A 21,297-nucleotide genomic window follows, 5' to 3' on the forward strand; every position below is an offset into this window, starting at 1 on the left:
TGTATGCATTTTAAGCTGAGTTGAAGCAAAGACATAAAATGAACTTAATACTTTATACATGTTCATAAGATACCAATATAACACTACCAGCCTTGTACATAGTTTCCAATAGAGGTTATTAAGGAGCATTTTTAAATATAAAAAAGAACAAGAAGCTGAATATGGCCTGCATGTCAAGCTCACCTTTTCATCAACTGTTGTTAAACGTATGTCCACATACCAAGTAACATTACCCTGTCGCCATTGAGAAAAAAATGAACACACAAAATCTGTGTGTGTGTGTGTATGTGATTTAGATTTTTAACATAGCTTTAACAATTTTTCAGTCATATCGCTATGATGTCTGCATTGTGACAGTTCAGTGATATCTAGCACTTAGACAACATGCCGCAGATATGTAGCATGATGTCACACCCAATCACATTATCCCGACACCCGTCTGACCAGTCCTAACACTAACCTCTTAATGCTGAGAGCCTAACGAGGCAGCTGTTAATACCATTTTTATAAGTCTTTGGTATGACTCGGCTGAGGCTTGAACCTACAACCTCCTACATCAGAGGCAGATGCTCTAACCACTAATCCACCAGAGCAATATTTAACATTCAGGTTAATATAGGGTGTGATCACTTGTGCATATGGATTAACATGCACATATATGCCAAAGAATTGCCAAGTCCAACTTTTGGTGAGGTTGGCTAGACCAAAACAGACACCCGACAAAAAAAGGATTAACTATGATTGAAAATCTAACATTGCACCATTTATATAATATGAAACAATAACAATGTGTGTGAAGTATTACCTATTGTACCTCAGTGAATATGTGATTTTAGGTCGGGCTCCAACCGTGGATGATAATATTCCTGACTGAGAAGAACTCCTCTGAATATTAGAAGTGGGTGTGGCAGTCCCCTGGGTTTCTCCCTGATCTCTGAAGCGGAGCTCTAGTGGAGGCTCATCAATAGCAATCTCATCCAATTCTGAAGCCTTGGATGGGCTGGCTGGTGAGGTATGATGGGATGGGTGATTAGAATGGCCCTGTGAGCATACAGCAGATGTACTGGTTAGTTGATGACATGACGACTTGCTGCTGGAAAGGTAGTTGACCAAACTTGGAGCCTTGTACAGTTGATGGACCTCTTTGTCTAGAAGATTATCCATTATCTGAAATAATTAAAAACATGCATATTAACTGTGCCCCATTCTTTTCATTTAAGCCTGATTAAAATATTCAAAACTGTACATTGTAAACACAAGTACCTTGAAGAGAATGAAGCCCTAATGGCCAAAAAATTTTGTATGAATTAATAAGTTTCTCATTTTATCTTTTTTATTGCTAATAAAATCATCTCAGACAATATTAAGAAACACTAACTTAAGGTATTAAATTTTGTATCAGTAATATGTTCGTAAGTCTGAGTTAACAAAACAAGTGCAGTACAAAATCTTAATTGTTGTCTTTGACTCTGAATCTGATATCATGGACAGAGAAGATCACAACTCACTGAAACATGTCTTTGATACTGGCAAGGCATACCCACTAAAGAACAAGGTGTGATACGGGTCGATTCTGGCCCCCAATCAGATTCCTATGACACTCACATAGATAAAAGAAGTACCACTCTCTTCCCAAAATAGGTATTCAATTCTTAATGAAAATCACTTTTAATAAAGAAAATTGACTATTAAAAAGCCAATGGTCTTCTCCTCTGCTGTGGAACCTATTTTCGTGTTTTATTGACAGTATGGCTAATATGCCCCTACAAAGCTGCACATCCTGCATCACTTTACTTCCACTTCCTTGGTATGGTTAATTTAAACCATCAATGACAATAAGCTGCATCCACCCACCCAGGCCGTTTTTTGATAATGTAAGTGTCCAAGCAGTCAGTTGAAATTGGCACATTTTAAAGAAAAAAATTGCTTCTCAAGTTATTTTTAAACTCCTGACTCAAAAGTTTATTTTCAGCTTCTCATTCAAGCCATTCGATAGATAAGAGAGTTATTCATCCGAACATGTTACAAATTGAAAGTAAGACAGAAGTAAAGAAATATAATGTGCATGAAAATGAGAAGGAAAAATAAATATACACTATTTATATTTAAAAGAAAAGTAAATTTTTTAAAATTACATTTTAATATAAAAAACAGTCTAAAATTGGACTCAAACAATTGCTTTTTGACACATTAGTGTTAACATCAAAACTGTATTACCTATACACGACTGACACTATTACATAAAACGCTGACAATTGACTAAACAACAAATGGCCTGGTGAGGTTCCTTAGGAGTAAGATATATATTCAAAGCTTCAATCATCTGTTTTTATTTCTTTCTTATTTTTAAAGAGATTTTAAACACATCATTGCACTAGAAGTAAACAAATTGTACAATATTACTTTTCTTCCAGGAATATTTCTTTGAAAATTGCTGCAATTGATAGTTTGTACTAAAATGTCTTGGTAGCAGACACAGTGGAGGTCTATTTTAAATCCCATTAATGGGTAATTATTTAAAGCCAGGTACTAGAATAATTAATGAAATTAAAACAACTGAATACTGATACTAATGAAAACTGCATTTTGTTTTACTGATTCAGTGCTGATTTCATAACCAATTCATGGTTCCCACACTTTTCTAAATATAAATTTCCAGGTCTTTTCCAGGTTTTTTTTCCATGATGAAATTAATTTTTTCAAGGTTAACATATGACCTTTAATGAATGGAATTAAAGAACATTTTGGATTATAAAACATGCATTTTCCAAATCTGAAGATGTTTCTCTTTCACGTCTCTCCAAAACATATATGTCAGAAAAGATCATCATGTACAAATCCACAAAATGAGTCGCATGAAACAAATCTGACTATATTCACATAAATTGGCATTTAAAGTTATTTCAATGTACAGAATACAAATTCTAAGTTTACTTTGCTGACCTGCATTATGTTGCTACATGGAAGCAACATAATGAGCATAAATTATTTTGTTTCCTTTCAAACCTTTAATTCCAAAGAATTCTAGAGCAATATGTGTGCATGTTATTCAAAGTAAACATTTCCTATCACAGTATGAAAAAAAACCCCAATAAATGCAAAGTTTTAGAATCTTATCTTGTTACGAAAAAGTTTAACCCTGAAATTATTATGTGTGCCAGTAAAATCTCAAACAAGATTTTTCAACCAACCTAAACTTCTTAAGACGATTTGGTTAAAAATTCCATCATTTAAAGACATTTACAAAAGAGCTGATTTAAATTTTGACAAAAGACCTTCAAAATTATATACTGTTGTATAAACAAGAACTGAATTTTCTGTAAAATCAACTTGTCTTCTTGTAGTTCAATAAACCAGTCCCCAAACCTGTATTGATACATGGGCTCTTATCGTTTCTTAATATATAATAAAAGGGATGACAATTTCCCATTTCTCTTGTGTTCCATTTAAGATCTGAAACCAATGCTTCAAGCTACATGTTACTTGTAATAGTTTTTACCAAAGTTCAGCTCAGAGATTCAGAAGTTTCTAAAATGGGTTTCCACCAAATATTCCAACTCCATTTTTCAGATTTGGACATTTTGGATGGAGTGTGGGTTCAGAGCAATTACATATAAAAAATCTGTAATCTGCTGCCATCGTAAGATAGCTTACCAGCAGACCTAGCAAATTTAAACAACATCGGAAGTCCAATAATCACATGATATCAACAAGAAACTTCTTTTTAATGTTGTTGTACAAAATTTAAATTATATTAAATGAAAGTCTGATACCTTATGTAAAAACCAGAAAGAACATATAATTCTCAACATATTTATTTTGAGAACAACTACAAGAAGCTTTGCCAGTCTGATTCATCAAGCAGAGTAGTCTGGTTCCCAGCTTTGTGTATGCTCCCTACGTGAGAGAGCAAATGTCAACTTGGTAGTCACGTGATACAACAAAACTCCGAAGTTGGCCTCGGAATAAATATAGAAAATTTTGTACTCTTTTGTTTTTGTATTTTTATTACAGCCAGTATACCACTTTCATTTTTAAAAAAAATTCTACAATATTTGAAAATGACGATTGTGAGATTCTGTGTGCTGTGCGATATGCTATCGAAATCGCTAGTACCAGCTCAAATTTCTTTAACACCTTAGTTTCATCGTCTTTCAGCAGATTAAAGCAAAAAGATTTTAATACTCTCACAATTTCTGAGAAAATAAATAATTTTCAAATAAATTTTTCATGCAGTTATAACTCAATTTAACATTTAAGTTTGCTAGCCCATCCTCTAAACGGCTATGCTTTAACGCCACCATGTTGGTCTCTTGTGATGCTAGACTGGTTTTCATATTTTCCATGTAAAAAAATATGGATATCAAGCTGTCTGTGAAATAAAAAGTCTACTAGATGAATCTAATCCACTGAATGTTTGGATTGTCTCAACACATATTTATGGCAAGCATCCAAATGATCCATACTCCAACCTCCTAATATTCTGGTTAGAACTTGATAAATTTAACTTTCCATGAGTTCAGATACGACTCAATTTCGTAATTGTTTCAGAAGTCACGTTGTGGAGGAAAATTCACGGGGTTTTCCCCCGACTTTCGTCAATATTTGCAAAATTCAAGGACTTTTCGTGGGCGTGGGAAAAAAACGATCATTTCTCCAGACATTTTCCCGATTTTCCGGTAGCATGGAAACATTGCCAATTGCATGTGATTCATTAAAATATTCCAATTACTATTTATGCACAAAATTTACTTCAGAATGAAACAATAAACAGAAAGAGAACGAACAGTCACCTTTACAATAATGAATCAACATTTGAATGTCAATTTTGCTTCAAAAAACATAAAATGTCATGTGTTACTGTGAAGTGGCCCCCTAAAATGTTAAACCAAAGAAAACGGCATATGTTCTAATTTACACATTTGCACTCATTTTCTTTTCCTTTTTATTGAGAACCTAGAACATGTATAAAAAAAAATGTATGTGTTCAGTGGTTACAAAAAGTATCCTCGTCAAGAAATTAATGTATTGTTAAATGCACTGTTAGGTTTTGAGGACTTCACAGAGGCTAAAATCTGGTAAATGTTAGATTTTTACTTTTCACAAGCCTGTCCTATAACAAAATTAACTATTTCACACTATTTTATTACATCATGTTGATATATACTGGATATGGCACAACCATAACACATACCATAAATAAACTACAAGTAACAGACGATTTAAAACACTGATTTTATATGTAAGATTGATTTGTTAATGTCTGCTTTAGAATCTAACCATTCTCTTTAAAATCAACTTATCTAATAAGGAAAACTTTAAAGTTTCACATTGTTTCATACCAAAAGTGACGGTTTATTTTGCATAAATACATTCAGTCAACTGCACTTTTCACATTTTACACCTCACACGCAGACACCATGGATGTCATTGCATGCAATAAATATGAAAAAATAAACCATATTTTTTAATACAATTTTTTTACAACAATATAATTATATGTATGACTGTTTATGTTTTATTTTATTATTTTGCTGCTTCAGGTTTCATTAGAGACACGTGTATCTTTTAAATCCTGTCATACATATATATATATATATATATATATATATATATATATATATATATATATATATATATCTCACTGTTATGACGATGCATATCATTTATGAAGTTACGTAATGACGTAATTGTTATTTTAAAATAAAAAGACAGCATTTGTTTCTTTCAAAACGTTTTGTGCCTGAAGAAGCATAAATTAAATGCGAAACTAATTGCACAAAAGTGTTAGGGTTTGTGTTGTTTTTATTTATCCCCATTATAAACTGCTGGGCAACTGATAAGAGCACACCTTACCTTACTAAGTTTGTTCATGTCATCTTTATAGTGAACCAGCATGGTAATTGCCAACTCTCCTCTTTGTCTCCTAGTGCTTTCACACAGCAATGGATGCTCAGCTTCAGACACATTGGCCTTCATACCTAGTAGCATTTTTAAAAAAATAAAAGTTCATAAAAATGTAATGTCTTCTGAGTGAAATGAATTAGTCAATTTTATTCTGACCAATATTTTGTGAGGGTTACTTGAGCTCTTGGCAAAACTTTCGTTATAATAATATAATTATAATGATAAGATGGTAATGCAGTGCAGATGATGAAGTTGAGGTGGGGACAAAACTGCCATGATAGCAAATGGGTTTATCACATTTTTTTTTGCCCTACTATTGCCTTGATTGTTTTCTAGTAGTTTTCTATGTGCCTTCAAAATGTTACATGTACCACAATTCAGAAGCCATCTGGACAGCATTCCCTGTTCTTGGTATCCATGGTGATCTCAATATGACAGAACTTCAGTTTAGATTACTCCTTTAAAAAGACATAATCGGAATGGCAATAACACAAAGGTCCATGTTATTATTACTGAAACATTCAGATAATAACTGAGCTGTTATGGAGGGTACCATCAGTTAATTGGCAGCAAGGAAGTAAACATGTTGGGAAGTTGGAGGGTATAAACTTTGACCACTTTAACTTCTTGAGTGTTGGAGATCTAAATGATGTTATTTTGCACCAAGTATATCAGGCTAATGAGAAAAGAAAGTGTTTCCAAGTCTTGATGACTTAGTTTTGGCACCAACTGTGCAAACATATGATGTTCAATCAGCAGAAATTAATGTAAAGGACATGTGTAACCTCAGTGTTATTCCTGATTAATTGACTAATGTAAAACACTCTGCCAAGCCTGTGATTTGAAGAAATGAAAGAATGAATTAGGAGTCAAGAAAATGAAAGCCTGAAGAAAAACTCATCGGCATGTCATATATTTGAGACCTCATGAATGGAGTGAAATTCACATGCAATGGGTTTATAACGGAGCTTATGTACATAAGCACCGAAAAGATGAGTTTATACCTTGGCGGATTCATTATTTTGACAAGGAAATTGGATTGGAGTCCATATTCCCTGATGTCCCTACATCTCACTGCACACTGGTCATTCCACCATTTGCATGACTAAGGTTTGCATGATAACAACTAAGGTTTGTATGATAACAACTTTCTGGACACCAAGAATTTGCAGCATTCCAGATTTTTAAAAAATCTGATGCCAGCATGAAGCTCTGGTCAATGGAATATGGAACTAAGGGTTAAACAAGAATAATCTTTATTGCCAGATGAAGAATCAGTAGTTTTTGGTGATAAATCATTACATTGCATTGCTTTCTTTTATGCATGTAAACTGTTTGGATTGTGGATTTACTGTTGGCCTGGACCAGCACAAAAAATACATGAAATTTAAGAGCCATGCAAGCAAAACCTAACTGATGGTTTCAAGGATTTGGAAATTCTGAACAAAAGCATCCAACATTATTGCCCAGAAGATAAGATATTAATTTAAATCTCACAGCATATAAATCTCTCATCTGTGTAAAACATTTCCTTCTACCCATACTGGCAGGGCCCCAGGTGGCTGAGTGGTATAAGGTAATTGCCTGTACTGATCACTGATTTCTCACTTTTATCCATGTGGGTTCGAGTCTTGTGCTCAGCCAACATGAGCATGTGAAAAAAGCTTTATCAGTGGCTTACTGTGGATCAATTGTTCTTCCAGGAGTTTTCATGCATTCTTCCTGCACCAGATATACTGGCCGCCATGTACAGATTATCATACGCTGCAAAATGGCATTAAGCCATTAAATACAACAACCTCTCCTGGCAAGGTTTTCACACCTGTTGGAATATGTAATATGATGCAATATATTCCAGTTATCTTGTGCTGAATGGTCAATCTAGATCATCTTACACTGGCAGATATGCCAGTGTCTTGTTTTTATTCTTACAAGAACATGAAACCATTGCTGATTATTTGACAAAGTAAAATTTTGCTGAAAGAGCCATTTTTATCATGAAAGCCTCTCTGTTTAAAAATCCATGTGAATAATATACATGCAGCATAACAAACTTCATCCTGAGAGACCTGCATCATCCCTAGCACCAATTGGAATTTTTTTTTATAGATTAGAACCTAAGACTGGTGATATGATATACAGAGAGATTTTAAAATAAGCAGAAGCTGTTTTGTTAGGTAAGCAATGTCAAATGTACTACTTCCAGACATACACATCTCCCTCAATAATTTGTGCACAATGGGGTCCAAGAAAAAAAATACTGCATGTAAGTGACAGCATGAGCTACCAAGAGACATCAATATCAATAAAAAGGAGAGATGAGGGTGGGATAAATGTTTGAATACTCATTTACTAATTGAACTGGAGGCTCAGAGTGGCCGAGTGGTCTAACGCGCTCTCTGTTACAGATTCGGCCAATGCGGGTATGTGAGAAAGCTTGCCAGTAGCTTCTCGTGGGTCGGTGGTTCTTTCCAGGTTCATCCTCCACCATTAATACTGGCTGCCATGTATATCCTATCATGTGTTGAAAAATGGCGTCAAAGCCTACAACAACTAATTGAACTGGGAATAATTGTCAATAGATAATTTATCTAATTAAGTTCTTCTCTTTTCTGTTTAAATTAACTTTAATTTCAAAATAAATATTTTTCTGCATAAACTGTCTTTATTTTCAAAATAAATGGTTGCTGAAATCTGCTTAGGCTATACTTCCAGAAAACTGCACAGGGGGGAGCAGGAACTGGGCCGTTTAATGACTGAATCATCATTTTACAATCACGGCAATAATAATGAGGTTGTTCGTTATTCTGTATAATAACATTTATTTTCAAAACGTCCAAGATGTGAAAGATTGTTCCAACTGGTTTCAACAATCATGTGTACATGAAAACATCTATGTATTATGTCACTGTTTTTTTTTCATTGATTAGTCTGGTTCCCGGATTGGTATTTAATAGTATACTGCCAAGTCAGAAATCCAACTAGCAGGGAAGTAGACTAACTGTTGACACACAACCGAACAATATTCCTTCATTTACAAAAAATTAAAGACATTTATTTGATCGCATACTGTTATTTACAGTGGTTATAATGACGCAGATTCAAATTTTGATTACAGTTTTATTCAAGATGAGTCAATAAGACATATTTTTGGGGCATTTTTTATAAGAAAAGATGGGATCTATACCTGCATAATAAGCGTGTTTGTAAGTTATCTAGGAACTCAAAAATGTGGATGCAGTGTACATCAAGAGGAAAAGTAACTTTCTACCACTGACCGTTGCAAGGTGAGCCTGACACATATAGGAATCAAGTAGAATGAGTGAATAAACTATAAAATAATATTAAATATGTGATTGTGTACAGCTTCTGGGGTATTTCACCATTCATAACAGCAAGAGGAGACGTGCAAAATAGCTCTACTGAATGTACAGATGAACAAGAAATAATGCTGAGAACTGTACCTTATTCAGAAATTTGTTTAGAAAATACAAGCAGTCATGTGCTGAAATTCAGCAGAAAGGAGCTTCAATTCTGAATCCTCCCAAACCATCTTACTCAGCAAAACAGAAATAGCAATGAATTTAGAGAATGATATACTGTATAAAATGTGTCATATACAAGATTTTCAGAAGGAAATGAAATGCGTACAATATCTCCAACCATCAATGTTCACTTTCTTTTAACTTCATAGCTTCAAGTAACTTTGTATTTGATCACTTTACTTTCAACTGTTCTGTAGTTGTTTGTGAAAATTTCTCATGAAATGTTCTGGATTGAAAAAATGATGTCAATGAGAAGAATGACAATAAATGTTTATTTCAATGACACTATCTGATATAAATAGAATGTTTAATGGAGTACTTTGCTCATCCTTTTCTGACACAAAAAATATTAGTATGATTTTATTTAGTGTACTCTCTCTCTCTTGATCTCTCTTTCTTGAAGATATCATCTATAATAAGACTGTGCTGTAACTGTCAATTTAGAAGTTAACTTTCCGAAATGGAAAATACTGTATACTTGTGACATGATTAAGCTCTACCTATACAAGGCTTATTAGGAATTAAAGTATAGGCAACTTCAAAGCAATGTAGACACAATCATGAAATAAATGAAAAATATTTGCTAAAACCCAGCCTTGTGGTTTGCCCTATTTTCAGCAACTGGTTATTATTGATAGGCACATACCTAGAGCAGCTACAGCTCCTTCAAATCCCAGCTTTTCATCTGCTTGCTGCCGTGTTGATACCTGGACAGATTTCCCTGTAGATCTTCCTGGGCAGGTTGAGACTTGGCTTGCTAGAGTGGATTACAATTTTTCTCAGTTTTGTAATATTCATAGTTAAATAGGTTTTATTGTAAACTCTTCAGCCTAACTTTATATCCCAATATTTGTACCCGAAATTTAACTTGGAAAAACTAAATCAGTCTAATACTGAAAAGGAAAGAAACCTAATGAAGCTAAACTGAAGAACTAGTTTGTAGGTTCCTTGGGATTTTGGAAACAGATTTGCTTTATGTGATGACTGTAGATTTAAAATGTCTCATCATTCATATTGTCCTGCACACTGATTGCCTGGCTTTTCGTAAATTACAATGAAACACAATGCATTTGATTGCCCATAATGAGTAAATTCTGAATCTGTAAGTTTTAACAAGCTCTATGAAACAAGATACAGGAATCTGTAATGATTCACAAGTCCAATTAAATTATCGCAATGTGTACTTTCACTATCAAAATTTATCAGTATTAAGGGATCTTGATGTTAATGTCTGCCTTAATAAAATGAGGCTAGAAGCTGAATGTATTTTCATATTAAATTTCCACAAGTTTATTACAAAGTAATTGTTTGGTTCCCTGGCAAAAAAGGCATATTTAACTTATGATTGCTTATACTGCCGAACAACTGATTCTGAAAACGGCTGAATTTAGACTTGACATCGTGCCATTCCTTGATTCAAGCTTCTTAAGTTGTCCACTGTGAAAAATAATTTTGCAGAAATTTTGTGTTTATTGTATTTATATTTTCTAAGACATTACACAAAACTGGATTCACTGAGCTAAAGTGACATACAAAGAGGTGAGAAATACCTGGCAAACACAAAGAATCAAAGATAAAGCTTGCAAGAGTCAAGGGTAGTAGTGCATCCCCTCTAGACTTGATTGTTCCATCCTTCAGCTGTTCTGCTCTCTCTCTCAAACATGACAACTCCGTAGAACCTAGTGGTACTTTCTTCAGCAAGGCCAAGAGCTCGGATTCCTGATATGCAAGTTTCACCTACCACACACCAAAAAACAGAGTCAAGAGTAATGTTGCTACTTGATAGAGATGCATATTAATTGTTACTAAAGTGAAATTCAAGCAATTTATACAAAACTCTGCTGATAATGGTTAATTTTTTTATGATGGGCAATGTCAGAGTCAATTGCCTTTTGAAAAGTACATATTTTGCTGCCTGAACCAGGAATCAATATAAATGTTTGACTTGCAGAGATTATTAAGCTTAATTATTTATCTTTTATGTCTGGTAACATGTTACATCACTGTCACTGAATAGGAGACAAGTGATATAGAGAACAGGGGTCTCGCTAGGATTTTAAACCTAGGAGTCAAGGACTCCTATTTTGGAAAAAACAGGAGTCTCACCAGCAAAAATTGCAGTCCCCTACCAGAAGAACATTGGGCATACCTAAAGTGGCTAAATTTCCAGATGATTAGAACCAGTGGTTACCAATGAGTTTAATTTTCTAACTTCTTTACAACACTGATATATAACTCTTGTTTGCCCATTAAAGTGAAAGTGAATTATGACAGGCCAAGGAAATGTCTTACTCCATGCACTAAGCTAAGCATCACACACAGTGTTCCATGTGAAATATCAGTTTTAGCCACTTCTAGTACTATGTTTAATCCCATTACAATCCTCGCCAATTTGCCCCAAAATACTTATCCAAATTTGCAAAGAGCATTTTGTCTAACTCTCAACATGTCTTGATTTCAAGATCACATGCACTGCTTATTTGGCTACACTTGGAAACGAACACAATAATGAAAGGTAAAGTTGTTCATTTGATGTACTCTTACAAAAGTACATCACTGGGTCTCTCTGCCTCTGTATTCAGTCATTGTAAATATTAGTACATTTTCCCACCACTCTGCAGCTAGTCAAGCCTTTGAACTTGCCACCAAGCTATTGGGTCATGTTCTCCAGATGTACTCTTACAATGACTACATGTACATCTGAGTGTCTTTCAGCCAATGAATTTTCTTATTGTAAATATTAGCACAACTAAAATGATCATTTGATCAACACATTTTCCCACTCAACAGATGGTTGAAGCAGGACTGGCAAGCCCTTGAATTTGCCATCTGGCAAAAGGGTGCATATGGAGGACTCCTGTATAAGTGATTTTCTGCGTCCCAGGTAAAAAAAATTGTGTCCAAATACGTGTGATTAAGTGTTTCCGAGACCTCTGGAGAAAAATCCACAGAACAGAAATAAGTTTGTACCAAGTACAAATGAGCTGACATGAATATAAATAATCAAGTCATTAGTCAAGTCCCATATTTCCAAAGATCCATGGTAACAAAATATAGTTTGATAAATGGCACCCCATTCTTATGGCAGCAAAATGTGCACTTTTTGATACGCTACTGGCTCTGGTATCACCCACTGGAAGGACGACACCTAAATCCCTTATTGATTAAAATAAATTATCCAGTGAATTGATTTACTGCATAAAATCATCATCTCCAAATGGGTCAACCCTTCATTTGATAACTCAAGCGGTATTTACTTAATCGAGCTAACAGTTATTTTTAAAACAAAAGTCCAAGTCGAAAAAAGCAATGCTCAAAAACTAGAAAAATTGCTGCAAATGCCTTAAAATATAATATAGTCATGAACATATGAAAATAAATATGCTTTTAAAACTTTATTTGTGTCTCTGAAGTAATTTTTGCTTTATTATGCTAACACAGGCTTTTGTCTACACAGAGTAGATTCTGCACAATCTTACTAAGAAGCATCTCTGAACAGATCGACCTTCGGGTGTACAGACAAAGACGGAGGGTCAGAGAGGATTAAATCAAGATAAGGCTATTGATGTTCAATTTATTGCATTTTTTGCCACTTCACTCCATCTGACATTCCAACAATAACTTTAATGACTGACTTATATGCCCTTGGAGGTAATACTAGAACAGAAAATTGAACTCTAATCATATCAGATCTCTACCTCTAAAGCCTTGCAATATGCAGGAGGTCTTGGAAGTTCTAAACCAAACATTCCAATCTGGAAAGCTAAATGGCAGGAGTCTGGTTCCTCCTGAAGCACACCACACAGAAATGCAGCCTTAGACAGAGTGGTGCTGGCAAGCAAGCTGATGTTAGTCAACACCTTCTTCTTCTTGCCTGTTAGAGTGCACAATATAAATTGCATGTAAATTATAATGATAAACAAGAAACCTAAATAATAATAACGAGGTATACCTCTCTCCAAGTATATATAGCAAATTTGTTATATGAAACACAATGATTAAGTTTCCTGGAATGGAATCAATTATACACAAGAAAGCTTCCAATACCAAGGCCACCTCTTTTATATGGCTAATAATCTAGCTACTGAATAGTGGTCTTACAAGGTTGGACAACTGTAGTACTAATTTGATGGCTCACCATCACAAGTTCCAACATCAGCTCCTAACACTTTTCTCCTTTTTTTCACACAGGTTACCATTTCTTTCTATGTGCTAGGTGGCTACCATTATATCCATATGCAACCAGTTTTCATCTTAGTGAGTCTATCATAGGATAATTGAATTGTGGGGAAGGGAGGGTGTGATATTTAGTAATGTGATCAGGTATTATTGGAGAAAGATAATTTACTAAAACATTTGCATTCTGTCAAAATATATTACCTGTTCATATTAACATTAGTAGAAATGATAAGTGGAGGAAATCATGAGCATTGTATGTCTACCTACGCCACCCAGTAGGAGCATGATTGCTCTACTGAAAAGATGAATTTGTAATAACCTTAGTTTAGCACAACCATAGACAATTGTAAGTGCATGTATGATAGAAATCCCATGTTATTTTGCACTTGGTTATTGTAATAATATCAAAAGTGGCAATTCCTGCTGGTTTGCACTTTCTATAATCAGGTAATATTCACTGTTAAGGAAACTACCACTGACCCAACGAGTTTCAGTTCTCTCCTTTGCAAAACCATATTGTTCAGGCAGAAGTTGCAGAAATTAGTCTGGTCATGCCATCCAACTGATTCCACTTTGTCTCTAATTGAGACATTACACGGAAAGATCAGGCTTGTAGAATGACCTGTATTTCATGAGTACAAATTTTCATTAGTCATACCTGATTCTGAGTGAGTTCAGAGTATGCTTAACCACTTGTGGAGTTATGTCTTGTTTTCCTAGATGGGGTTACATTATTCAAATCCACAGACCTGTTGACACAATTTGGATTGCCCATTTGTTTTCTAGACATAAGTTAATCCAAGTCAAGCAAAAAAGGAGTCGGGCACCCATGGTGAGTTGATAGCAGGTGGAAGGGACCATAAGTCATTGATGGGTTGCTCGAGGCTTGTGAAATGTATGAGCATACAACCTCCTCTAGCAAGCTTGGCCACAGTTACATTGTTGTCATTGAGAATTGTCTCTTAAATGTACCAAGAAAAGGGTCATGCAGATATGGAAGCTGAAAAGTGGAGAAGCAACTATGGTGATGCCTGCTTTCTCTCCTCTTCTATTTGGTCTGTACAACAAACGATCTGTGTGGTCTTTTCTGCACAAGATACTGTTGTTATCAGCATACAAAGATGGACAGCTAGCTCACCAGTCCATGATAAAAAAAACCTCTTTTCCTCTATAACAGAACATGGCCCAGCAGTCAGGAAAGAGTATGAAATGCAATATCTGCCTTACTAGTCAAGCTGGTTTGGCTTGCAGTATAGTTCAAATTGAAAACCTTCCTGAACTGCTTGGTTCAGCAGGCCATCTGGCCTATCAGCCATAAAAGTCTCATTGCCATTCAGTTGGTTCAAACAGCAATGCATACAAGTCAATATCAATATCTTCAAAACGAACTTTAATTTTTTCATGCATGGATGGATTCACAATAATTCTAAACCTCAAACCTAATGGCAGTGTGATGTCTGAATGTGAACCCTGCGCCTCATGGGCAAGGTAATAGGTTTATCCCCAGTAGGATTCCAATACAAATTATCATTTCCACTCATTGACAATCTTCATGACAAAACTTTATGAATCAATGCAAACATGCGATTCCAAACGCTTGACTGGAATCACCCTTTGTTTCTCTGGTGCATTATTGCTTTCTGATATTCATGGGGGTGGGAGGTGAGGTGGACATTTTGACATACCCTATGTGACTAATCAGTGATTCAGACATGGTACATATGCTGAGAATTTCTGGTGGTGAGAAAAAGGAGAGCAACCCTCGAGTTGTATTGTTTTAGAAAATGCTAGATCATGTAGTTTCCAACAAGAGACCGCTCCAGTGACCTAGTGGATAGTGTGCAACTCGGAATCGGGAGGTTATGGGTTCGAACTCCGGCTGAGTCATACCAAAGACTTACAAAAATGGTACTAACAGCTGCCTCGCAAGTAGCTCAGCATTGAGAGGTTAGTGTTAGGACTGGTCGGCCTGGTGTCAGGATAATGCGACTGGGTGGGACATGCTGCATGTCTGCGGCATGATGCCCCAGGGCTAGACATCACTATAAACTGCCACACTGCAGACATCGTAGCAAAAAATGTGACTGAAAAATTGTTAAAGCTACATTAAAAATCTTAATCACATACACACCAACAAGAGAACACACACTGCACGTTTGTGTTGATGAGCACTTAGCACACAGAAGACAAGTCTTGTGTATATGCTCCAATACTTTGAACCAATGTATACGTCTTACATGCTGCTATTGTCTCCGTAATAATGCAGAATATAAAGCATCATTCTGACTTAGTAACAATAAAATCAAGAAGCTGATGGTTAAATTTAAATATATGAAAGATTGGATTCCTCAAGGTCATTTCTGAAGCATCAGACAAATATTGAGAACTGGTTCCATATGGGCATAATGGCAGCCACCTAGCAAAAATAGAAATGGGGAGGCAACCTGCAAGAGTTCTTACCTTTTACCTATGTGATTTGGAATTGGCAGACAGTAATCCTAATGTTAATGTGATCGGGTATTGTATTTGACAAAAATTCTGAAACCTTACTAAAGATTTAAATAAAGTAAATAAAATCGCTGACCAAGTCTGACCACAATATCATGAATGGTAGAAAATTATTTGCATCTACAAGAAATGTGACATGGATGAAGTTGAATCAAGTGCCTGCCATTTTCCCAAAATAACGATGGTTAGTTTGTTACCTCAGTTATAAAGACAAAAATGATGTCAATACATTCTGACATGTTATTTAAATAACCCAACTCAATGTTTAATGCCTCATTAACTTTATTTATGGAAACTGGACAAAGAGAGTTGGAAAACATAATTCTTGCATAAACCATTGGCTTTAATTCTAATCCTGGATTTCACTTTACAAACTGCTATTCTTCATTTATGCAAAGCAAGGAAATGAAAACTTAAAAATGAAACTGTATTAGATCCAAATTTAACATATTTACCAAAGTCCTATTCAGCACTGAATATACCTTACACTCAGCACAACTCACTTTTTACATTGGGCACATTGGCTGACTCGGACAGGAGATCAGGAGGACTGGCCAGCATTTCCTTTGCAAGCTGTTCAGCCAGTTTACAAGCTTCTCTTGTATGACCATGGGCATGCAGGGCTTCTGCACGGGAAAACAGGATCTGTGGGAGAAACAAGAGACCTGAGCAGACTTATCTTACCTCAGTACTTCCACCTAATAGCTGCTCATTTCACTGAACAGGCATCTGTAATACTGGCAGAACATAACCCAACATAATCCATCTCCCGACCCTTAAAATCATGCTTATTTAAGTTATTATACTACAGACTAAAAGAAAGTATTTCCTAAGATAAAGGCACATTAATATATGTAGCTTTAGTTACAACTGGACTCCTCCAAAATCTTGATGTTATTTACCAAGTTTTACCAACATTGGACAAGAAGATTAACTTACAGAGAAGTAACAAGTTCAGCCAATCAGATGAAAGATCACATCATTAATATGGGCAGCTCTTGTTACAACACCTAAGAACTTTATGATGTTGTAAGCTTATTACCAAATTTGAGCAGAATTTTCTATCTCTTAGTGGCAAGAAGATCAACTGATCAGACAAATGATTAGGCCAAAACAAAATGTTTGTTTCCTACTGCACTGGCTTTGAAATTAGGGTAGGTAGATAAGTTTTATAAACAGGCTCAATTAGATGCAAAAATTAATTTTGGGGATGTTTTTTATTTTTTATTTTACCCTGATGGGAAAAAGTGCTAGCATCAGTAACAAACAACAGGGATGTTCAGCAGGCCGAACATACATATTCTTTTGGCCTTATTTCAACGACATGTAGATCCTGATCATAATAAAATTCTTCCAACATCTTGATCTTACATTACTATTTAACAACTTAGATCAAAATCTGATGTGAAAAGGAGTTCCTAGAGTGTTAACCAGCTCAGCCAATATGATGACAGATCACCTCATTAATATATATATATATATATATATATAGACGATTTCACTCATCATTAAACACATCTGAAATCTTGATAATATAAGCTCATATTCCAAGTTTGATCAAAATCAGATTATCAAATTGGTGTCAAAACACAGCCAATCTGATGATGCAAGATCACTTCACTAATATGCATTGATCTCACTCACCATCAAATTCATGCGAGTTCTTGAAAATATAAGCTTATTTTCTTAACTTGATCAAAATCAGAGCAGAAATATGGTCTCCAGAGTGGTACCAAGTTCAGCCAGCTTGACTATAAGCATGAATCCCACAAGTAAATCAGATGTAAGAGCACCTCATTAATATGCATATGCAGTGATTCTTCAGGGCTTCCATTAGCGTGATAATTTATGGAGTCCTGTGGGCTTAAACATTTCAATTGTATAGGGTCCTTACAAGATGTTAAAGGGTCCCACTATGAAGTTTCTAGAGAAGGACCAGGCAGCATTGTAATAGACACTCATGAGCTCTTACATCATGATGCTTGCAGTTTACATTCTCCCTTGCTTGCACATGTTAAAATGTATGCAAACATCTGTGATAAGATTTTCCTGGTGAAAGTCAGGCTGCCAGCTTTCAGCCTTGATGAACATTTTATTTCAACAGAGTGTACTTTGAGGTCTGTCTAGGACTTTAAAACTAGGAGTCCATGACTCCTATTTTGATAACAAAATAGGAGTTCCATCAGCAAACATTGCAGACCCCACCCAGAAGCATGTTAGGCATTCTTGAAAGCCGTTGAAACTAGATATCTGGCTGCAAAGATGTGAATATTATTTAAAATGTTTTTTTCATGTTTTTATTTCAACATAAATTGCCTTATCCCCTTGGTAGCATCAGCTATCCTTCACAAGTTTCTCACACAAACCAAAATCAAGGCCAACTGAAGTATATATACATGTGCCATGTAAATGACAATTATAGATCCATGTGCTGCTGCCAACAATGAATATCGTAGTGAATTATTTAGTGACATGTGACTACAATATAGGATTAAATTTTCATGGTTGGGTATTTATCGATGTGTAAATTTCACCTAATCACTCACAAAGTAAATAAAGTCTTCTTCAATTTTAGTCAGTCCCATCTGCTAAGTCAGATGACCATGACCTTACATAATAACGGCTGATACAGAATGAACAAGTGTGCTAGATTAAATTTCCAATCAAACCTTAAATCATATTGGATTTTATCAACAACAACATGGACATATGAACAAGATGATGCTATCCCTTACTAACATAAAGGTAACAATTAAATAAACTGTATACAGAAATAACATTTTACATCATTCTCAACAGTGTTAATACTTGTGAAGACCCATTAAGTGATCTAATATCAAATGAAATGTAACTACTGTCAGTTATATTTTTTGGCAACTTCATACTTTACATCTTAGGCAATGGTTACCCATGGTGTCAGCACTTTTTTCATATTAAAAATAACATTCTTTTTTTATTTTAGTATATCCTATACAGGAATACCATTTTATATCTTTTTTATGAGCGTTAATACTTAACAAGACCCGTTCAGTTGTCTATGTGAAATTAAATGTGCAGTTGTTAAATGTAGAGTTGCTCACAAAACCGGCCATATGTTCTGTTTGGTTGCATAGCTGAGTACTGGACTGCTGGAAGGAATTAATGACTACACATTCAAAATAATTTAAATTAACAAAACAATCACCTTTATGGATTATTGTATATATTTTTCAATGGTGTTAAGTCACATTGGTGGAGATGGTAGATTTGCCATTTAAAAACTGTATTTTGTCTTTGAATAATAGTCTCATAAATATTTGTTTTTATTTTTGTGTAAGTGGTCATATTCACCATACCACCAACATCCACACACGTTTTTTAAATAAGCAAACAAAAATAAATTACAAAATTACCATCGAAAATACCAATGCCCCATTTTGTGTTTCATTTGGTAGTCTCTCGGTATTGATTTATTTTAACAGCTTTTAAGTCCTCCTCAGACAATTTCTTCCTTAGCCCAGATGCAAGCCATCTACACAGTTTGGTCCAGGTCTGTGATGTAGAACTAATGTTACTTTGCATAAACAGTTTTTCTTCTTGCCATCTCAGTGATCTTAACCTTTAATTTTATACCTCACTGTTGATAAATTTCTTCCTTACCCTAAAGTGGAAAAGATCCACAATGTTTAGTCCAAGTCTGCAATACAAAACTAGTGTTATTTTTAGGAAATAATTTTTCTTGTTTCAGTCACAATGATGACCTTTCACACTGTAGCCTAAAACTGATAGGCTTCCTCCTTACCACAAGTGCTAGATATCCACAAACTCTCATCACCTTAGATGGTGGAGAATTTGTGTATTGATAGGAATTGTTTTTTTATGTCAGGGAGGGCTAGATTCAAGATGCAAATGCCAACACTAATATGATCAGATAATGTATTTGATTGAGAAAACAATGTCCATTAATGTCTGATACAACCATGCCAGAAAAGCTTATCAAAAATTCATGAAGTTTGCTAAAACTTGAAGAAAAATTAGCATTTTCAAAAGGCATCAATTTATTATCACAATGACAGTAAGATTTGGTTACTTACCTCTTGTTTATTTTCCAACTGTTTCAACCCTGAAAAATAGTTTGGCTCCTCATTTTTGTCACGTTTCTTTTTGTTTTCAGTTTCCTGTTGTTTAGATTTGGAATCAAAGAAGTACATCTGATATTCGTCTGATTCTGATGAGTGCTCAATTGCAGCAGCAGATACAGACACTGACTGGCTTGCCTCCCCTGGTCCATCTTTATTCTGACTATCTAATTCCATGAAGCTATCAACATCAAATGTATGATCTGAAAATGGATCACTAGTGTTTAACTTTGTCTTGAAGTTTTCAGCGGAGTATGAAGCATTGCTTGAGTAGTGACTTAAATCTTGATCCTCTAGGGAATTACTTCTCGAGTTAGTGTCTTTCATTTCTGACCCTGAGTCTGAATCTCGAAATAAGGAACTACCTCTTTCAGGTTCGCAAAATCCCTCACTTCCTGAGCTGATGGCTCCATCATTATTTGCATCAAGACGACTAGAATGTACATGACGTTTACCCTTGATGTCCTGAGACGTATGATGTTCCTGAAGCATGTTTGCTGCTTGAGCAAGTGTGGTCTTGTCATCAGTACTAATGAGATTTTCTGAACAAATTGTGACAGGTTGTATGCGTGATGGTTTCTTAGCTTCAATATCACTGTGTCGATTAAATCGATATCTTAAGCAGAGTGTCTGTTTATCGGAGTACGTAATTCCTGGGATTGGGTATTCATTCCAACTAAGGTAACAGGCCTCAATTCCTGGTTTGAATCCAGCAAAATTTTCAATGTCATTTTTCTTGATACCATTTCCTGAATTATTTGAATTCCTAGCACGACGGACCTTTTCAACCGTGGAGATGTGCCATTCCTTGAATTTAGAACACAGGTCCTCTCTCTGTATGGGGGATAATTTAGGATTAAGTGCTGCTAATCTCCAAAGTATTACAATCTCATCACATAAGCTCGAGGCTGCATGCTGTGTAGCATTGGCACTAGTATTACTGCTATTGCGGTTGCTTAATATGTTGTTATTATTGGATGCCACCTTGGTTGTGAACCACCATATAAGGATCTGAAAATAAACATTTGAATCAGCTAAAA

At 35.2% G+C, this 21,297-nt stretch overlaps 1 protein-coding gene across 4 annotated transcripts in view; it reads right to left on the reverse strand.

The window, feature by feature from the left end:
- The window catches only part of LOC149802414 (zinc finger SWIM domain-containing protein 8-like), a 107,928-nt gene that overhangs the window by 49,554 nt on the left and 37,077 nt on the right, over window positions 1-21,297 (reverse strand). For 2 of the 4 annotated variants that reach the window (XM_089951615.1, XM_089951617.1), the window contains exons 9-15: window positions 20,213-21,268; window positions 16,643-16,784; window positions 13,151-13,326; window positions 11,003-11,189; window positions 10,099-10,209; window positions 5,857-5,981; window positions 815-1,167 (exon numbers count right to left, since the gene is read on the reverse strand). In XM_089951615.1, the coding sequence (XP_089807741.1) occupies window positions 815-1,167; window positions 5,857-5,981; window positions 10,099-10,209; window positions 11,003-11,189; window positions 13,151-13,326; window positions 16,643-16,784; window positions 20,213-21,268 (2,150 nt within the window). Of the gene's footprint in view, window positions 1-805; window positions 1,168-5,856; window positions 5,982-10,098; window positions 10,210-11,002; window positions 11,190-13,150; window positions 13,327-16,642; window positions 16,785-20,212; window positions 21,269-21,297 lie in introns of all 4 variants that reach the window. The other 2 variants (XM_089951614.1, XM_089951616.1) reach the window with 1 other exon arrangement.

The sequence above is a fragment of the Sinohyriopsis cumingii genome, chromosome 3, assembly GCF_028554795.1.
Source record: "Sinohyriopsis cumingii isolate HCF-2022 chromosome 3, ASM2855479v2, whole genome shotgun sequence".
In the NCBI taxonomy this organism is placed as follows: domain Eukaryota; kingdom Metazoa; phylum Mollusca; class Bivalvia; order Unionida; family Unionidae; genus Sinohyriopsis; species Sinohyriopsis cumingii.